At 38.9% G+C, this 16,167-nt stretch overlaps 2 protein-coding genes across 3 annotated transcripts in view; one reads left to right on the top strand and one right to left on the bottom strand.

The window, feature by feature from the left end:
* Positions 1-1,691: 1,691 nt before the first annotated feature.
* nipa2 (NIPA magnesium transporter 2) lies at positions 1,692-8,594 on the top strand. Of its 2 annotated transcripts, none has more exons than XM_038271745.1 (6): positions 1,692-1,941; positions 2,476-2,697; positions 4,157-4,213; positions 4,369-4,459; positions 4,579-4,739; positions 7,888-8,594. In XM_038271745.1, exons 2-6 carry the CDS (start codon positions 2,559-2,561, stop codon positions 8,535-8,537), a joined length of 1,098 nt encoding a protein of 365 aa, XP_038127673.1. In that variant the 5' UTR covers positions 1,692-1,941; positions 2,476-2,558; the 3' UTR covers positions 8,538-8,594. The 2 variants fall into 2 exon arrangements, with proteins under 2 accessions (XP_038127673.1, XP_038127672.1); XM_038271744.1 differs by lacking the exon at positions 1,692-1,941 and adding an exon at positions 2,244-2,397.
* A 349-nt stretch (positions 8,595-8,943) lies between these two features.
* The window catches only part of cyfip1 (cytoplasmic FMR1 interacting protein 1), a 51,623-nt gene continuing 44,399 nt past the window's right edge, over positions 8,944-16,167 (bottom strand). The window contains exons 24-31 of the mRNA XM_038271743.1: positions 15,157-15,300; positions 14,988-15,078; positions 14,685-14,815; positions 14,528-14,600; positions 12,299-12,393; positions 11,952-12,190; positions 11,728-11,875; positions 8,944-9,514 (exon numbers count right to left, since the gene is read on the bottom strand). Of these exons, the coding sequence (XP_038127671.1) occupies positions 9,350-9,514; positions 11,728-11,875; positions 11,952-12,190; positions 12,299-12,393; positions 14,528-14,600; positions 14,685-14,815; positions 14,988-15,078; positions 15,157-15,300 (1,086 nt within the window). The 3' untranslated portion in view covers positions 8,944-9,349. The remainder of the gene's footprint in view (positions 9,515-11,727; positions 11,876-11,951; positions 12,191-12,298; positions 12,394-14,527; positions 14,601-14,684; positions 14,816-14,987; positions 15,079-15,156; positions 15,301-16,167) is intronic.

The following is a 16,167-nucleotide window of genomic DNA, read 5'->3' as shown; positions in this document are numbered from 1 at the left end:
CAGAGGATAAAGAGAGCACATCCAGCCAGTCACAGCCAAAGAAACAGGACTACACTGAAAAACAGGCTGATCTCCCAACATCTATAAACAACTGTGTTGATGGCAGCAGCACAGCTGATTTTTCTCCAGGATGGAGTCACAGCCAAACAGGAACAGCGATGAACAATTAAATGTGTAATTCATTAAATAAATAAGGAATTAAATATATAAATGTGTCATTAATTTAATAAAATATGTCTTCATTTTATTAAAAAAATATATATAATTATTTCAGTGTGCATTTAATTATTTCATGGTCCTGTGTCGCAGTGCATCGAAACCATTAAAGGAATCTGTCAAACTCACCCATCAAGGGGGCGGGGTTAACGCGAATCGAGTCTCTGTAATCGATTTGCTTCGCCTTAATGTGCAGGGTGACCAATCAGGTGTTAGATAACCGCCCCTAACTTTGATGGGTGAGTTTAAAAGGTTATTTTTATTATTTTTTTATTTAATGAATTACACATTTAATTAATTGTATATCGCTGTATTTATTTATTTAATTGTGGCACTTTATATTAGTGACGTGGTTTTAATTAATGAATGACACATTTATTTATTAATTCCACGTTTATTAATTATTGACACATTTAATTATTTATTTAATGCTGTATTTATTTATTTAATTTTGGCACTTTTTATCCTCCATATAAGGTAAGGTCAGTCTCTGGCATAAAATAAGCTCCTGCAAGGAAGAGCCATAGTGTTACTCCGTGAGAAATTCCCACCACACTTTCTCATGAACTAAACATTTCTAAACTGCTACAAAAACGTTATAATAACAGGACTAGCGTAACCTGGACTAAAAATATTTCAATAATATGCAAAAAACGAAAACCATAAACATATTTTATAAAATGCATAACTAATATTTCTTTATCACATAGCAGAGACACAAGAACCTCATGAGTGATGCTCGTAGTTCTAAGGATTACCCATAATACCCCGTTCGGTCTAAGGTGAATGCGTTGCACTTTTTTACCAGCAGATGGTGCATTTCAGCAGGATTTAAACAAAACCATTTTAACTATGTTACATATATAAGTGTATTTTTTACTAACAGTCTAATGAACTATACACAGTTAATAACATAGTAATTAAAAGTACCACCGTCTGCTTTGCTATTGGTGTCGTGTTTAAACGGCTCACCATCGTGGTGAAATCTGCCATGTGTTGCGCTATAAATAAGGTCCGGTCAGACAGATTAGCATCAGGCGGGTAAAATAGAAATTTTTGAATCATTACAACTGCAAAGAGATGTCCTAGTCCACAATTGAGCAGGGGGCCAAACAGGAGTCAGTGATTGGGCCCCTAAGAGGTCAGGGGCCCCTAAGCAACTGCAATCTTTGTTTACTGATAGTTGCCCCATTGAAGCAGACAGAGCATATTTTAATTAATATATCTGGCCTACTGTCTGAATGATTATTTTTGCAAACTGACTAATGATGAATCAGAATCTGAACAAATATAGATTTTTGGGGCCCTCCTCAGGGCCTCATGTGAGTTAGGACCGCCTCTGATCTGAATCTGATCCCAAGTTTTCCTTTAATTTCCCTTAAAAATGTAGGAATATTTTGAATGAAGCTTTTGTTATTCCCTCTCCAGCGTGATGTCAGATAAAGTAAGCGGTGATCCTCCCTCTATCCCAGCAGTCTGTCAATGATCTGTGTGCTTCTGGGTTCCAGCCTGCGGAGGGCACACAGTCCACCGCGCTGCCCTGATAAGCAGAAGAAGAGCCTCGCTGTGCGGCGGTCCTCCTGCGGAGCTCCTCGGTTAAAGGTGGAGGAAGCAGCATGTGACGCCGCTGAACAAACCAAACCAAGAAGCAGGCTGGCCAGACGCCGTCCTCTCCCCGCCGCTGTTCGCTTTTCCTCCAGAGGGAAGCGGCCTCATTCTGAGCAGGTAACCGCCGGCCGGCTGGGCAGCTAGCAGTGATGCTAACAGGAGCTAACCCTTCATTTCCGGTCTACCTGTATCTTATGTTTAGCCAAATGAAACGTTTGTTAGCATTTTATTGAAACCTCTTCATGATAAAGTTAAAGCCAATCTGATTTTTTGTGAAAATTATCTTCCTTACAAGGTGCACCTGGCGTGGCCAGATTATCAATCCCATCAGAGGAATGCTATTTCCTGATTCCTCATCCCTTCATTTGCATAGCAGCTGACCGAGTTTCGCAAGGCTTTTTATGTGTAACAACACTCAGACAACCGGTTGGATATGGTCAGTCTTAGTCATTGCTTTGTATGGGATGAGGTGACAGAGAGGATTATATGCTCCTCAGCGATCTGCACCTCAGATGGATTCCTCCAATCTGTCAGATTATGGCTTTCCACTTTGTAATGTTTCCAGTTTTAATGGTAGGTTCCTGCTGTCAGTGTTGATGGGGAGTCTGTTGCATCTGATGAGTGTTTTCTGTTTTGTTTTTCTTCTTTCAGGTGAGCAGAGCTGCTCCTTTGGTGAGAATCTTCCCTGCTTGGTGGTAGATGTGAGAAATCAGTCCAACTCATCCAGCCTCACCATGGGTCAGGACCGGGGGAAGTACGACTTCTACATCGGCCTGGCTTTGGCCATAAGCTCCAGCATCTTCATCGGTGGAAGCTTTATCCTCAAGAAGAAAGGACTCCTGAGGCTGGCTAAGAAGGGATCCATGCGGGCAGGTAGTGACCCTTCCCTCCCCTTCCCTTCAGATCACAGCTGACATCGCATCACTGTTTAAATCTGCCAGTCGCCTCGAGACACTCCCTGCTGCTGATGTGCGTCGCTGACAGCGAGACGAGAAGTCAGACCAGTCAGGAAACTGGCTAATCCCTGCCCCAGTGTATTCAAGGCGTGTTTAAACCAGACCTCTAGTGCAGGGTGTGCTCACTTGTATTTGCTTGTCACCAGCAGCATTATATACTGCTGGTAATCATTAATATCCACTTCTGACTTGAACTTTTCCTCAGATCTAAAGGTGATTATGTTTGAACATTCAGATCACAAAAGGATGTAGAAAAAACATCATATATATATATATATATATCCTAAATTCATTTACACAACATTTGTATGCTGCTCGTTGGTCATGTTTCCAAACTAGAGTCCAAACAACTGCTTAGCAGTATTTTTGAACATTTTTATACAACTTTCTTTATAGTCAAAACCACAAAATAGAAAGAAAAACATTTTAAGAATCATCTACAACCTTAAATTCAAGGCCTTTTTAGATAATTTTTGTTTATGTCACTGAAGAACCTGGAATCCATTTTGGAAAAACAAACATGATTATTTTTTTAATTACTGGTTTAGTTTCAGTAGTCTTACAAAACCCTGCTTTGCAAAAATTTTACAGACGAAATAAGAAAAAGCTTTGTTGTTGCACAAAATTTCAAAATGTTGTGGCTTTTCATTGGATGAGTATTTGTAAGCCTCATTTTGAAAACTGCAACCAGGCGGCCTCATTGGAGCTTTGCAATATGGCATAAAATAGCTTTTTTAAATTAAATTTGTGTATGATTGATTTTATATCCCCCTATTTAGTTTAAATAAAACAAGAAGATAAAAAGAAAAGGAAGGTGGTTTTAGTTGCGTCATTCCTTCTGGGACTGAACCTGAATTCAAAGTGCAGCTAAATCCAAGCAGCTTGTTAAACAAGGTAACAGACTTCGCCATAGTAAACAATGGAAAAATAGAACATGTTTGAAGCTAGTGTTACACAATAAACTGGTCTATTACTCTTAAAAATAAAAGTCCCGGTAGTGCATTGGTTGAGAAAAAAAAAATCAATATTCTCCTCCTTAAATGAATCAATAAATCAATTTATGGTAAAGCCCTATGGCTCAGTCATAATCACTTCCAATTGATTTAGATCCGCTCTATATTAGACACTGATGAATCACAGGTTTAGCCTCGTTTGGAAATGTAAACATTTTGTAGTAATAATCTGAAAATTAGATGACTGTTTAGGGAAAAGTAAAGTCACACAAAGGTTAAAGGTCAGAATTAATTTCATTATCAGAGTGGGATTAAAAAAAACTAAATAAAGTGATTCTTGTTTATATTTATTCTTTGTTTTATCGCTGTGGTTGACACCAAATCAAATATTTACTATGATGCTTATTTTTTCTGTTTTTCCAGGGCAGGGCGGTCATGCATATCTTAAAGAATGGCTCTGGTGGGCTGGATTACTATCAAGTGAGTGATAATGGATTATTAATCTGGAGCTATAAAAAAAGACACTTAACTGAATTACATCAGTGTTTGTGCTGCAGTGGGAAGGTGTCCAGTTAGAGCACAGTACAATGGAGTCTATTGCGACACATTCTGATGGTATGCTAACTTGGTTTCAGTGGGTGCTGGAGAAGCGGCTAACTTTGCAGCGTATGCTTTTGCTCCTGCAACCCTGGTCACGCCTCTAGGAGCCCTTAGCGTGCTCGTCAGGTATGGCACAAATGATCCATAGTGAACAATCATGCTTTGTTTTTAAAGCATCTTTCTGTGCCCTCTTGGGTTTAAAATTTCCATGACGGGTGTTTTTTTTTGTTTTGTTTTTTTTGCAGCGCTGTGCTGTCGTCGTACTTCCTGACAGAGCGGTTAAACCTGCACGGGAAGCTTGGCTGCCTGCTCAGCATCCTCGGCTCCACCACCATGGTGATCCACGCTCCGAAGGAGGAGGAGATCGCGAGCCTCGAGGACATGGCCAAGAAGCTGGTGGACCCAGGTACGGAGAGAACCAAAGCTCAACACATCCTGTTAGGATTTTTAAACCAAAACGTGTTTTTAAATCAGCTGATCGCTGGCATTTAGCAACAATATGGTCACATACATTATTGTATTTGTTAGAATTTAATAGATGTGATAGATGAACATGGTGTCAAACTTACGGAGTGCATTTAGCTCCATTATTTAGTGTTGTAAATGGAAATTTGAAAAATATCCAATCCAGAAATGAAACTTTGAAAAACTTAAATAAATGAAAAAAAAAAGGTCATGGAAGTAACTTTTTTTTAATTCTTTTTTTTTCACACATTTAAATTTTTTTAGTTTTTACTTTTTTAATATTTTTTCAAATTTCATTTTTTTTAGATTGAGGTTTGCGATTTCCATTCATTCCCTCCATAGATCCCATTCTCTTCACTCGGAGCACAATACAAACGCTCACTCTTGACCAATAAAAATGTTTTTGTTAACGTCCATCCAGACCAATGAAAATGCAAATATAAAAGAATCAAATTTTTTAAATTTGAAAGAAAATATTTTTTTTTCTTTAATTGGATTGCATGTGTCTTTTTTTCCCCCAATTTACAAAATGTGTTCTTTGCCTGCAAAAATAATGGAACAAAATTCACTCCATAGAAACTGAGGGGAACTAAACAGATTTTCCAAATAATTCGTAGTAGTTTCCATTCAGCTCCTTTGAGTCGTCTTCCTTTGCAGTTCCAACCAGCTGTTCAGGGTCGCTGTCCTGTTCAAAGGTGAAACTCCACAGCTTAAAGTCCTTCAAAGCTTTTTATTTCTAAGTAGCTTCCCTGTCGCCACTGAATAAAAACCACCCCACAGCATAATGCTGCCACTACATGCTTCAGTGTGCTCATGGTAGTATTTAGTGTTGGTTTGCAGCAGGTGGCTCAATTTATCAATCTTTATGCTCTTTGTAGAGTTAGCAGCTCCTCCTGAATTAACATGGCCCCTGGATTGTAATTTTATGTTCTGCTTTCCAATTTTTCTCAGTATAGGTGTATTGTGATATCTCTGTATACAGGGTTTCCACGGCTCATTAATAATCATTCGTTCAATTATTTTTTTAATTAAGGCCTTAATTGGCATTAAAATTCATTAAATGTTATTATCATGGCATTTAAAATGCTTTATTAAAAAAAAAAGTTTTTAAAAATTTCATCAGATATATTGCAATAATATATTTGCGCGGGTCTGATTTTGCTGATTTTTATATACATATATATACGAGAGATACATATACATATACGAGAGTCTTGTTGATGGCATTGAAATAATTTCTAAGAGCATTAAAAAGCTTTAAATTAGAGTTACTCAGTCCTGTATAAAGCCTGGTATACTTCCTGTTGTTATATTTTTTATATTTACCAACTCTGGTTGCTTTAAACTTCCTCCTTGACCCGTCTGCTATGTTCCTTATTCTAAATGACACCACGGCCGACAAATGGCTGCATTTAGGGATGTGCAGACCTATAAATTAGCAGACAATGTCCAATTTAAACTGGAATTGAAATGTTCCTTATTGATTTGTGTATCTTTAAAGAGAATAGCTTGCTAAAGTGAACATCCATTTGTTGACCATAAAGTGCTGCTAAAACCAGTTTGCATTTTAACATTTTAACTGCTTACTTCTAGTTTGCATGCATGGATCTGCAGCCTAGCTGCAGATCTTTGGTCTGGCTGCAGATTAACTTTAAGCATATTACCGCCATCTAAAGGCTTTGAATGATAAATTGCATGTCTTAGTCCAATTAAATGTAAAACAATCAAAACCTATTTGCTATTGTGATTTTTTTAAAGGAAGAATATGCTATATTTCTTTAATTACACAGTTATGCACCACATCTTTAGCGTCTAGCTCAGGGATTACCAAAGAAGACGCCAAGACACCAATTGGTGGATCACAAGATGGTTTTCAGTCCTTTTGATGTGATCCCTCATGTGTATGAGCAGAATATAAAATAAATTAATGTACCAAATAAATAAATATAGCGAGAAATAATCTGGTGTAACATTTATCTAATATATAAATCTATTTAATCCGTCATTAAACTGTAAAAAAAATTCATTTGAAATGAAAAATGACATTTTGAAATATAAATCTATTTACGGTCTTATGTCTTATTTCAAGTGTATAATACCTAAATCATATTTTAAGGGTAAAAAAGCTCATTCAATTGAAAGATAATCTTATTTTCCTACTCAAATTAAGGTGAAATGCACTTATTTTCATAAATGTTTACTAATTTTCAGAACATTTTTGCAGTGCAGTGATTGTCTGCTTCATGCGTTGCTTTATTTTCCCTCCATTGTTGTTTACAGTTAACATCTTTGTAATTAAAAAATACAGATTTTTTTTTTTTGCTGTGTTGATGAAATGCTGTTATTTGATGGTTTGAAGGCAGTTGTGCATCTTTTCAGTGTTACTCAAACACAGTATCTAATCTAAATCCTGCTTTTTCTGTTGAATGCATCAGTCTGAAATTTTCTGCATGTTTTTTCTCTCCTACCCACTTAAACCACCTTCTTTAAAACCTTCTCACCTTTTTATTCTTCTACGAATAACTGTTAGCATCTTGAGATCTAACTTTAGACATCTGCGCACAAAATCCTAACAAAATGCCTTAAAGTTAGTGGTTGTAATAACAGGGTTTTTACAGGAATGAGTAACTAATGCTTTTTAATGCTCTTAGAAATTCTTTTAATGCCATCAAAAAGTACCCATGACTCTCATTCATAAAAAAACACAGCAAAATCCTTTGTCATCTTTACCGTCTACAGGCTGCAGCCATGTTTAGAATTCCTCGTTTTCCAGCCACTTTCGTTTAAATTTGCATTTTCCCCATTCTCCAGCTTTTTCTCTGCCTCAGGCTTCTTTTCCAAACATACGGCTTTATGATAAACCGGAAGCAGTTCCACGCAAAAACACGTGTAACAATTTAGATCTCGTATATTCGACGAAAATAAAGCATTTTAAATGCTACTTAGGGCCGTAGTTAAAAAAATATATAATTTAATGACTTATTGATTTTTAATGGCATGCAGAAACCCTGAATAAAACACGTGAAAGTGTGCTGAATGTTTTTCCAAAGGATTGAATATTAAATCTTTTTTTTTTCTCCTTTTTAAAGGGTTTGTAGTTTTTGCCACCCTTGTGGTCATCGTGGCTCTCATCTTCATCTTTGTGGTTTCCCCCCGTCACGGTCAGACCAATATCCTCGTCTACATCACCATCTGCTCCGTAATCGGGGCGCTCTCGGTGTCCTGTGTCAAAGGACTCGGCATCGCCATCAAGGAGGCCATCGCTGGGGAAAACGTCTTTAAAATCCCCCTGTCCTGGATCCTCCTCCTGAGTCTGGTGGGCTGCGTGAGCACCCAGATCAACTACCTGAACAAGGCCCTGGACATCTTCAACACCTCCCTGGTGACGCCCATCTACTACGTGTTCTTCACCACGTCGGTGCTCACCTGCTCCGCCATCCTCTTCAAAGAGTGGGAGCACATGGGCGCGGGCGACGTCATCGGGACCCTCAGCGGCTTCCTCACAATCATCGTGGGCATCTTTCTGCTTCACGCCTTCAAGGACGTCAGCGTCAGCCTGGCAACCCTGGCCTTCTCAATAAGGAAGGACGAGCGCAACGCTCCGGCAGCCAATGGCACCGCCTCCCATAGCAACTACGAACTGCTGCGGGAGTCCACAGAGGACTTGGACGACAGGGCTTTGCCCTTCGATAGCGTCTCCAGAAGGAACGGAGCAATGACTTCCTCTCTAGATGCTTAACAAACATCTTTCTCCTCAGACTCAACGGTTTGCGCGGTTGCTGTTAGCTTATGAGACAATCAACTGTGAGGGGAGGGGACACAGATGGACCAGTAGATTGTATTTCTTTTAATTTGCCTTAATTTACTCAGACTGTCATCTGGTTAACTCACCTGCGTTCCTCTGTAGCTGTAAATATTTTTTTACAGAAATTCTTTATCTACCTGGATTTCAATGCACTGACTTACTTTCTAGCAATCAGAAATATAAAAGCTAATATGTTCTGGTTTGAGGACCTTCTGACAATGACTTCATCTCACAAGAACTTTATTATGATTGACCTTTTTTTTTTGTGACACTTGAAAGTGATTTGTTTGGAACGTTCCTGCAGGTGGGTGGGAACTTTTTACAGAGAAACTTGACAAAACAGATTTGTTACATATTTATTGAATTAAAATGATTAAAAGTTTTCAAACACAAGGCACAGTGAATAATTTGACATGGATGTTAATTCTCAGTATTCTCTAAAAACGCTGGAGCATGCATGTTTATAATGTCACCTTTTTTTCCTTTCATAAAATAGATTCACCTTTTACTGTTTCACCACTGCAAACCCTTAAATACTAATTTCCCTGCCTGAACTACGGCTACCTGCAAGTACAAAATAGCTCTTTTTAAAAAAAAAGGGCAGTATCTATTCTTATAAGGCACAAGTGAATACAAAAAAAAGTAAAGTGGCCCCTTATTGTAGTAAATGGTCCTTATGCCACTGAAGGCAAATGGAAAGTTGTGGAGAATGCCGACGGCGTTGAGGACAGAGGAGCGATAACTCCTCAGCTGCTGGCGAGCGACTGATGGATCGGTGGCTGGAAGCAGCGGACGTGTTCCACCGGCAGGTTCTCTCCGTCTCCAGACTTCATGTATTTGTTCAGGATGGCAAAGATCTCGTTGTTGAGGACCTGGAATTTGCGGATTCGGTCCACCATCTTCTTCAGAGGCTAGAGAAAGAAAATATTACATTTTCTCAATTAAAATGCTTTAATTAAGAGCCCCTCTAATTAAAATATTCTAACGACAGATCGGTAACTACAAATCAGAGCATAATTCTTATAAATTCCCAAAAACTAAGCTGAAATGATTGGATGCAAACTATTGGTACTTCAACATACCAGAAAACATATTTCTCATCTCCATCAAAATATTTATTTTATACAAAGAGGCTTAAAAGTTTAATCAAATCCAGTCAAAAGAAACTTCGTATTGCAGGCACAGATGAAGAGATGCTGAGTTTGGAAGTAGAGAATAAACATAGGTAATGAAAAAAGCAGTATTCAATTATTCTAGTTACCCTGTTACTAAAGTCCACAACAAAAAGAAAATATTTGGGCAGAAATGGCACCAATGCAAGCTGATAGGGATTTTTTAAAATATATTTCATTACATTTCCACATGTTTTGCTCCTATAAATTTAATAATAGTACAGCGCATGCTCTCCTTTTGCTCAGAGAAATCAGAGCTCAGCAAGACTTAGGCTGTAGGCTTTGCTTTACGCAAATGTCCTCTGAATGGAGTAGTACACACCGTTGTAGGAAATCTTCAATTTCTTAGCAATTTCTTGCATCGAATAGCCTTCATTTCTTAGAACAAGAATAGACTGTCGAGTTTCAGATTAAAGTTCTCTTTTTCCGGCCATTTTGAGCGTTTAATTGACCCCACAAATGTGATGCTCCAGACACTCAATCTGCTCAAAGGAAGGTCAGTTTTGTAGCTTCTGTAACGAGCTAAACTGTTTTCAGATGTGTGAACATGATTGCACAAGAGTTTTCTAATCATCAATTAGCCTTCTGAGCCAATGAGCAAACAGATTGTACCATTAGAACACTGGAGTGATTGTTGCTGGAAATAGGCCTCTATACACCTATGTAGATATTGCACCAAAAACCAGACATTTGCAGCTAGAATTTACCACATTAGCAATGTATAGAGTGTATTTCTTTAATGTTAAGACTAGTTTAAAGTTATCTTCATTGAAAAGTACAATGCTTTTCCTTAAAAAATAAGGACATTTCAATGTGACCCCGTATATTTGAACTGTAGTGTATATATATTAATCCCTATCTCTATAGTTATGCTGCTATAGGCTTAGACTTCTGGAGGACATAGGGCCCCCTATTTCCTAATTCTGCTTCATTCTATCTCTATTCTCCCACTCTGCAGAATCTGTTAGTTCAAACGTTTTGCTCTCTGCTTTTTCTCATAGTAGCTTTGCCTCATCTGTTCCTGTTTGGCTGTGACTCCATCCTGGAGAGAAATATCAGCTGTGCTGCTTTAATCAACATCTTTGTTTATAGATGTTCGATATCGGCCTCTTTTTCAGTGTAGTCCTGTTTCTCTGACTGTGACTGGCTGCCTTGGAGCCCGTCTGCCTGGCTGTGTGTTTCCTGGACGGGGCCGCCTTTTACAGCTGCTTTCTGTTTCTCTGCTTCTGTCTCCTTGAACCCCAGTCAGCCTCGGCAGATGGCTGCTCACACTGAGCCTGGTTCTGCTGGAGGTTTCTTCCTGTTAAAAGGGAGTTTTTCCTCTCCACTGTCGCTACAAGCATGCTTAGTGTGAGGGATTGCATTTGAGTCATTGAGTCGACGCAATCAACTGGTTTTCCTTTGATAGAAAACTTTGAATCAATCTGACTGGATGATCTGGTTGAACTGTAAAGTGCCTTGAGATGACATGTTGTGAATTGGCGCTATATAAATAAACTGAATTGATGTTTCGGGTCATACTGCCTATTAAACTAAGAGGAAAGTAGAAACTGTGGTTAATAAAACAGAAGCACAGTTTTATTCTTATGGACCTAAATTTCTAAAAAGAAATACCTTAATCTGTCGAGGCAAATTCCACGTTAGGAAAGTTTTTACTTTTATTTTAAAATAAAACAAACTCCATTAAACTGCTAGTGGGCCAAATGTGTTCCTTTTCTTTTTCTTTAACGGTACATTTTATTCCCAAACACACAGACACATCTCACCTTAACGCTGAAATGTGTGAATCACGTAATAAATAAAATCAAAAGACTGACTGAGAAATGTACCAGTCAGCAGAACTAGCCCCAATTACCGACTGGTCCATCAGAAAATAATTTCGCTCACACTGTCCACAGACTTCTATTTAAATGCTGATACTGAATAAAGGAGAGTCAAGGTCAGCTACTCACCACACTCTTTATGATCTCATCCTTGCCGTCGTGCTTCTGCACCTTGAGCAGGTGATAGCTGAAGTCCAGGATGTCAAATCGTCTCTGTTGTCCCAGTAGGGCGATAATCATGCAGCCCGCCCAATGGAGACCATCTCCAAAGCACTGCCTGGAGGAAGGAAGGAAGGAAAATTACTCAGCTGGTCTGTTGGTTGAGCAGAGAGGAGAGCAGATTCTGCACTTACTCCACAGTGAACTCATGGGCTCCCACAGGGATGCAGTAAACAAACTGCATGGCGCTCCAGAGGCGGTGAAACTCCACACATTCGTCCACGTGCATCACACCATTACTGGGCAGCGGGCCACGCCAGATGGGGTCGTCCAAGAAGCCACGCACACGTGTGAGGATGACCTCAAACATGGACAAGCCGCAGCACAGCCTCTCTTTGGTCAGGAGGTCTCCCTCACGCGCAATGGCTATTTGCTAAAAGAAAAAGAGAAATAATCCTCCTGTCATGTCACTGACAATGGTGAGATGATGTCCATTCTGGAAAGAAGGTTTTCCCTCGTGAAATGTTCACGCTGGTGTTACCTGAGGTGTTCCGAGGCGCTCGATGAGAGGAACCATGTGCAGCGGCGTGTATTTCGCCTCCAAGCGCTTCATCTTGGCATCCAGGCGTTCCCCTTCTACACAGCAAGCAAAACACAGAGAAAAGGCATTTATCACTACTGAATGGAGGCGTGTAGGAACATTTAGAAACAAATCTGCTTTTATTTATTCATTTTTTCTGTAAATCATCTGTAGTAAGCGACTTTTAATACTGTAACCCCTGGAATAAAAAAAAAAAACTGGGGAGTAAAAGAAAAGTGGATGTTTTGAAAGAAATTCCAGAATGTTCTCATAAAGGCAGTATGCATTTAGAAATATTAGACTGACAGGCTCGGGAACTTGGTTTTTCTTTCTTAACATAGGCTTCCTTCACTCCCCTCTCAAACCACCTATTTTTTTTCTCTTCTTCCTAAGAAAATAGGTGGTTTGAGAATGGCGTAAAGGAAGCAATCTATGTTAAGAAAGAAAAGCCAACCTTAAACAGAGCAGGTGGACTCAACTTTCAGCTTTCAAAAACCTACAATGGTAAATGGTATGTACTTATATAGTGCCTTTATTCAAGAGCAATAGAGATAACCCCTCCCCGCTATCATCGCAGGAGGACCTCGCCTATTCAGCCAGGCCAATAATTCCCTTTAACGACCCTTTCAGAGACATAGACAGGTATGGGGCGTTGCAGGCTAACAAAAGAAGCCAAACAACCCCCATTCCTTTTCTATTTGCTAGGGTTGGAACGGTTCACAAAATCCACGGTTCGGTTCACAGTTTCGTGGTCACGGTTTTTGGTTTGGTTCTGTATATGTTGATTGTTAGCCTGACATGTTGGTCGTGTTGCTGTTAGCATAAACAAAACGTGTTGCACAATGCTTGCACACTGTTTTTATCCACAACTTTCTTCCCGCCGTCATCGTAGGTCACTCTAAATGCAAAGTGGTCCCATACAGCAGACCTATAAAGTGCTGCTGGCGCGTCTTCCAACTCCTGTTCTTTCCCACTCGCCATACCAACACAATTCTCCACAACAACTGATTTTTTTCTGCTACACTGCTTCACTAAGCTTCTGCTAAGCTGCTTCACTTCTTCTTCTTGTTTACTACTGGTGGTTGGCTTTGGTCGCAGTACCGCCACCTTCTGCTCTGGAGTGTAAACGCTTCGCCTATGAGAAAAAGGAGCAGCGGCGCATGAACCAAACGAAACACACGCGAATCGAACCGAGACAGTCGAACCGAACGGTTCTGACGGTTTTCATAAACCGTTCCATCCCTACTATTTGCATGTTTTCAAAACAAAAACAAAGTTTTGATGGGCTACTGTATAAAACCTCGAACTCAACACTATTTCTGCCATTTTGAACTGAAAAAGCTTTCTGGATGGGAAGTGCAACTTGGAATTGAAGTCCAGTGAATTGTTTTTAATTTACTTTTATTTTGGAATGACTATGACCTGGACGACTGAGAATCTTCACCAAGTCATTTATTTGAATAGAAAAGACTCTTCTCTAAAATCAGAAAACACTCTGATTTTATTAATCACAGGAAATGGAAAAATGAATGAATAAATAAAAAGTTATACAATTTATAAATACAATGCAAAGCATTCTCTGACAAAAAGAACGCAGAAGCAGGACTTTACTCTGCTGTCATAACTCAGGGTTTAAACATGAATGAGTAACTCTTATTTAATGCTTTTTAATGCTCTTGAAATAATCTTAATGCCATCAACAAGTACCCATGATATATATATATATATATATATATATATATATATATATATATATACACACACACATATATATACATATATATACATATACATATACATGACAAAATCCTTAGTCATCTTCATGGTGGACAAGCTGCAGCCATGTCCCAAGTTCCTCGTTTTCCCGCCACTTTGGTTAAAATTTGCATTTTCCCCATTCTCTGGCCTTTTCTCCGCCTCAAGCTTCTTTTCCTAAGCATTTTAAGGCAACGATTATCAAATTTAATGAATTTTAATGCCAATTAAGGCCTTAATTAAAAAAAATTATAATTTAATGACTTTTAATGATTTTTAATGACCCGCAGAAACCCTGTAACTGCTGTCAGATTTTAGACATTTGCATCTACATCTACCCAACAATGCATGTTTTAGCATTATAACAATAATCCAAACAGAGTGAGGGCGCCTTACCTTGAATAAATGAATTGTAAAGGATTTTAAGGAGCTTACCTTTGACATGGACTCGGGGCAGAATGTTTTGGAAAGGTGCAGCATGAAGCAAATCGCAAACTTCTTCCTGAGACTGTAAGATAAAAAAAAATAAAGGTAAACATCTGCAAAGCAAAGAGACATCCTAAAGCAGCCGAATCCCGTTTTTTTTCCGTACCAGACTTTGCTCGCTCAGCAGACAGAAGAGGAGGGCGTTGCCCACCTCCCTGAGGTTCTGGAAACACACCGTCTTTAGCTCTGCATACTCTACAATGTCCTTCAGCTGGTGGTGGAAGAACTCCAGGATGCCTGAAATAAAACGATGCATGCATGTTTTAAGAAAATAAATACACCAACACTAATTGATCATTAAAGGATTTTTATATTATGCAAGATGCAACATTATGCATTCAGAAAAATACGAGTTATGTTCCATCTACATCTACAGCAGGGTTTCTGTTGGATCTGTGTTATCACCTACCGGGTGACCCGTACTCATGGCGTGGAAGTCTGCAAATCTTGGGCATCACCTCCATCAGAGTCTTCACATACTGCAGTATGGTGCCCTGAAGCTGAATGATTCAAAGGGAGCCAGTCATGATGCAGGACGTCCAAACTAAAGCAACAGAAGTGCTGCAGATCACACTCACCAGACTTTTGACGACCTTAAGGAGCTCCTCCATCACCACAGCAATGCCCTGGTAGCCCAGCAGTCTGCACATGACCTTAATGTGTGGAGGGCCCAGGAAGTTCCTGTAGGTGCTGTATGTGCTGCTGTAAGCCATGTTCAGCGTCTGCAGTCAGAAAAAGGGGGTAGAAAACAATCAGGGAGAAATCAGACCATATGCTACAAACAATCTGCTCTTTGTTGAAGGTATTTCCAGATGCAAGCATACAGTCTTTAAAGGAGATCAACATCTATAATTACTGTTGCATTAATTTAAACTCAACATAAGAATATTTTAAACAAAATGAACCTTAACCAACCTATATTTAACTAAACCAGCGTAAAAACAGTAGAAAAAGCAGCAGAAGATGGAAAACCTCTCAAATCGTTTCATTTTTCTTCTCTGCTGCATTCTGGACTTTATAGCCTTAACTTAAAAAATATTCAAAAAAAACATTTAAAAGTTTAATTGCATCAGTCTTTCTACCAGCAAACCTCCTGGTAGAATATAATTGCTGTAATTTTGCTGTATTTTTTTTTTTAACATCAGGCCCACAGTAATACATTTTCAGTGACAGAGATCATTTAATCTTTACTACTGTTGTCCTTAAAAACAAAAACATACAATAAAAAAATTTACAACTTTAAGTTGATCTTTTATGAACTAAAATTCTCCAAAAGTAAAGTCACTACATGAAAACACCATATTCTCCATTCGTTTCTCAGATCTTTTCTTTCGGGTCTGTAATCTTTGTCTAACCAGGACCTGACTAATCTATACGGCTGACAGCTTAACATGAACTCGTTCTTTAAGGTTTAAGTCTGCATTTTCTTTTAAAAATCTATAAATGTCCGAGATTTATCCCACGCCACCTTCCTGGTCAACAGGAAATTAAATGATCTGCATCATCACAATGTCACTAGATGAGCTAGCAAGGCCTAAAGGAAGCAGCAAACAATCCCTGTGAGGGGGCTGACCCATGGATGGAAAATG

Source organism: Cyprinodon tularosa, unplaced genomic scaffold, assembly GCF_016077235.1.
Source record: "Cyprinodon tularosa strain WSP-4 unplaced genomic scaffold, ASM1607723v1 ctg808, whole genome shotgun sequence".
Classification (NCBI taxonomy): Eukaryota; Metazoa; Chordata; class Actinopteri; order Cyprinodontiformes; family Cyprinodontidae; genus Cyprinodon; species Cyprinodon tularosa.
The sequence above is the reverse complement of the archived record's forward strand: the minus strand, read 5'-3'. Positions and strand labels throughout refer to the sequence as shown.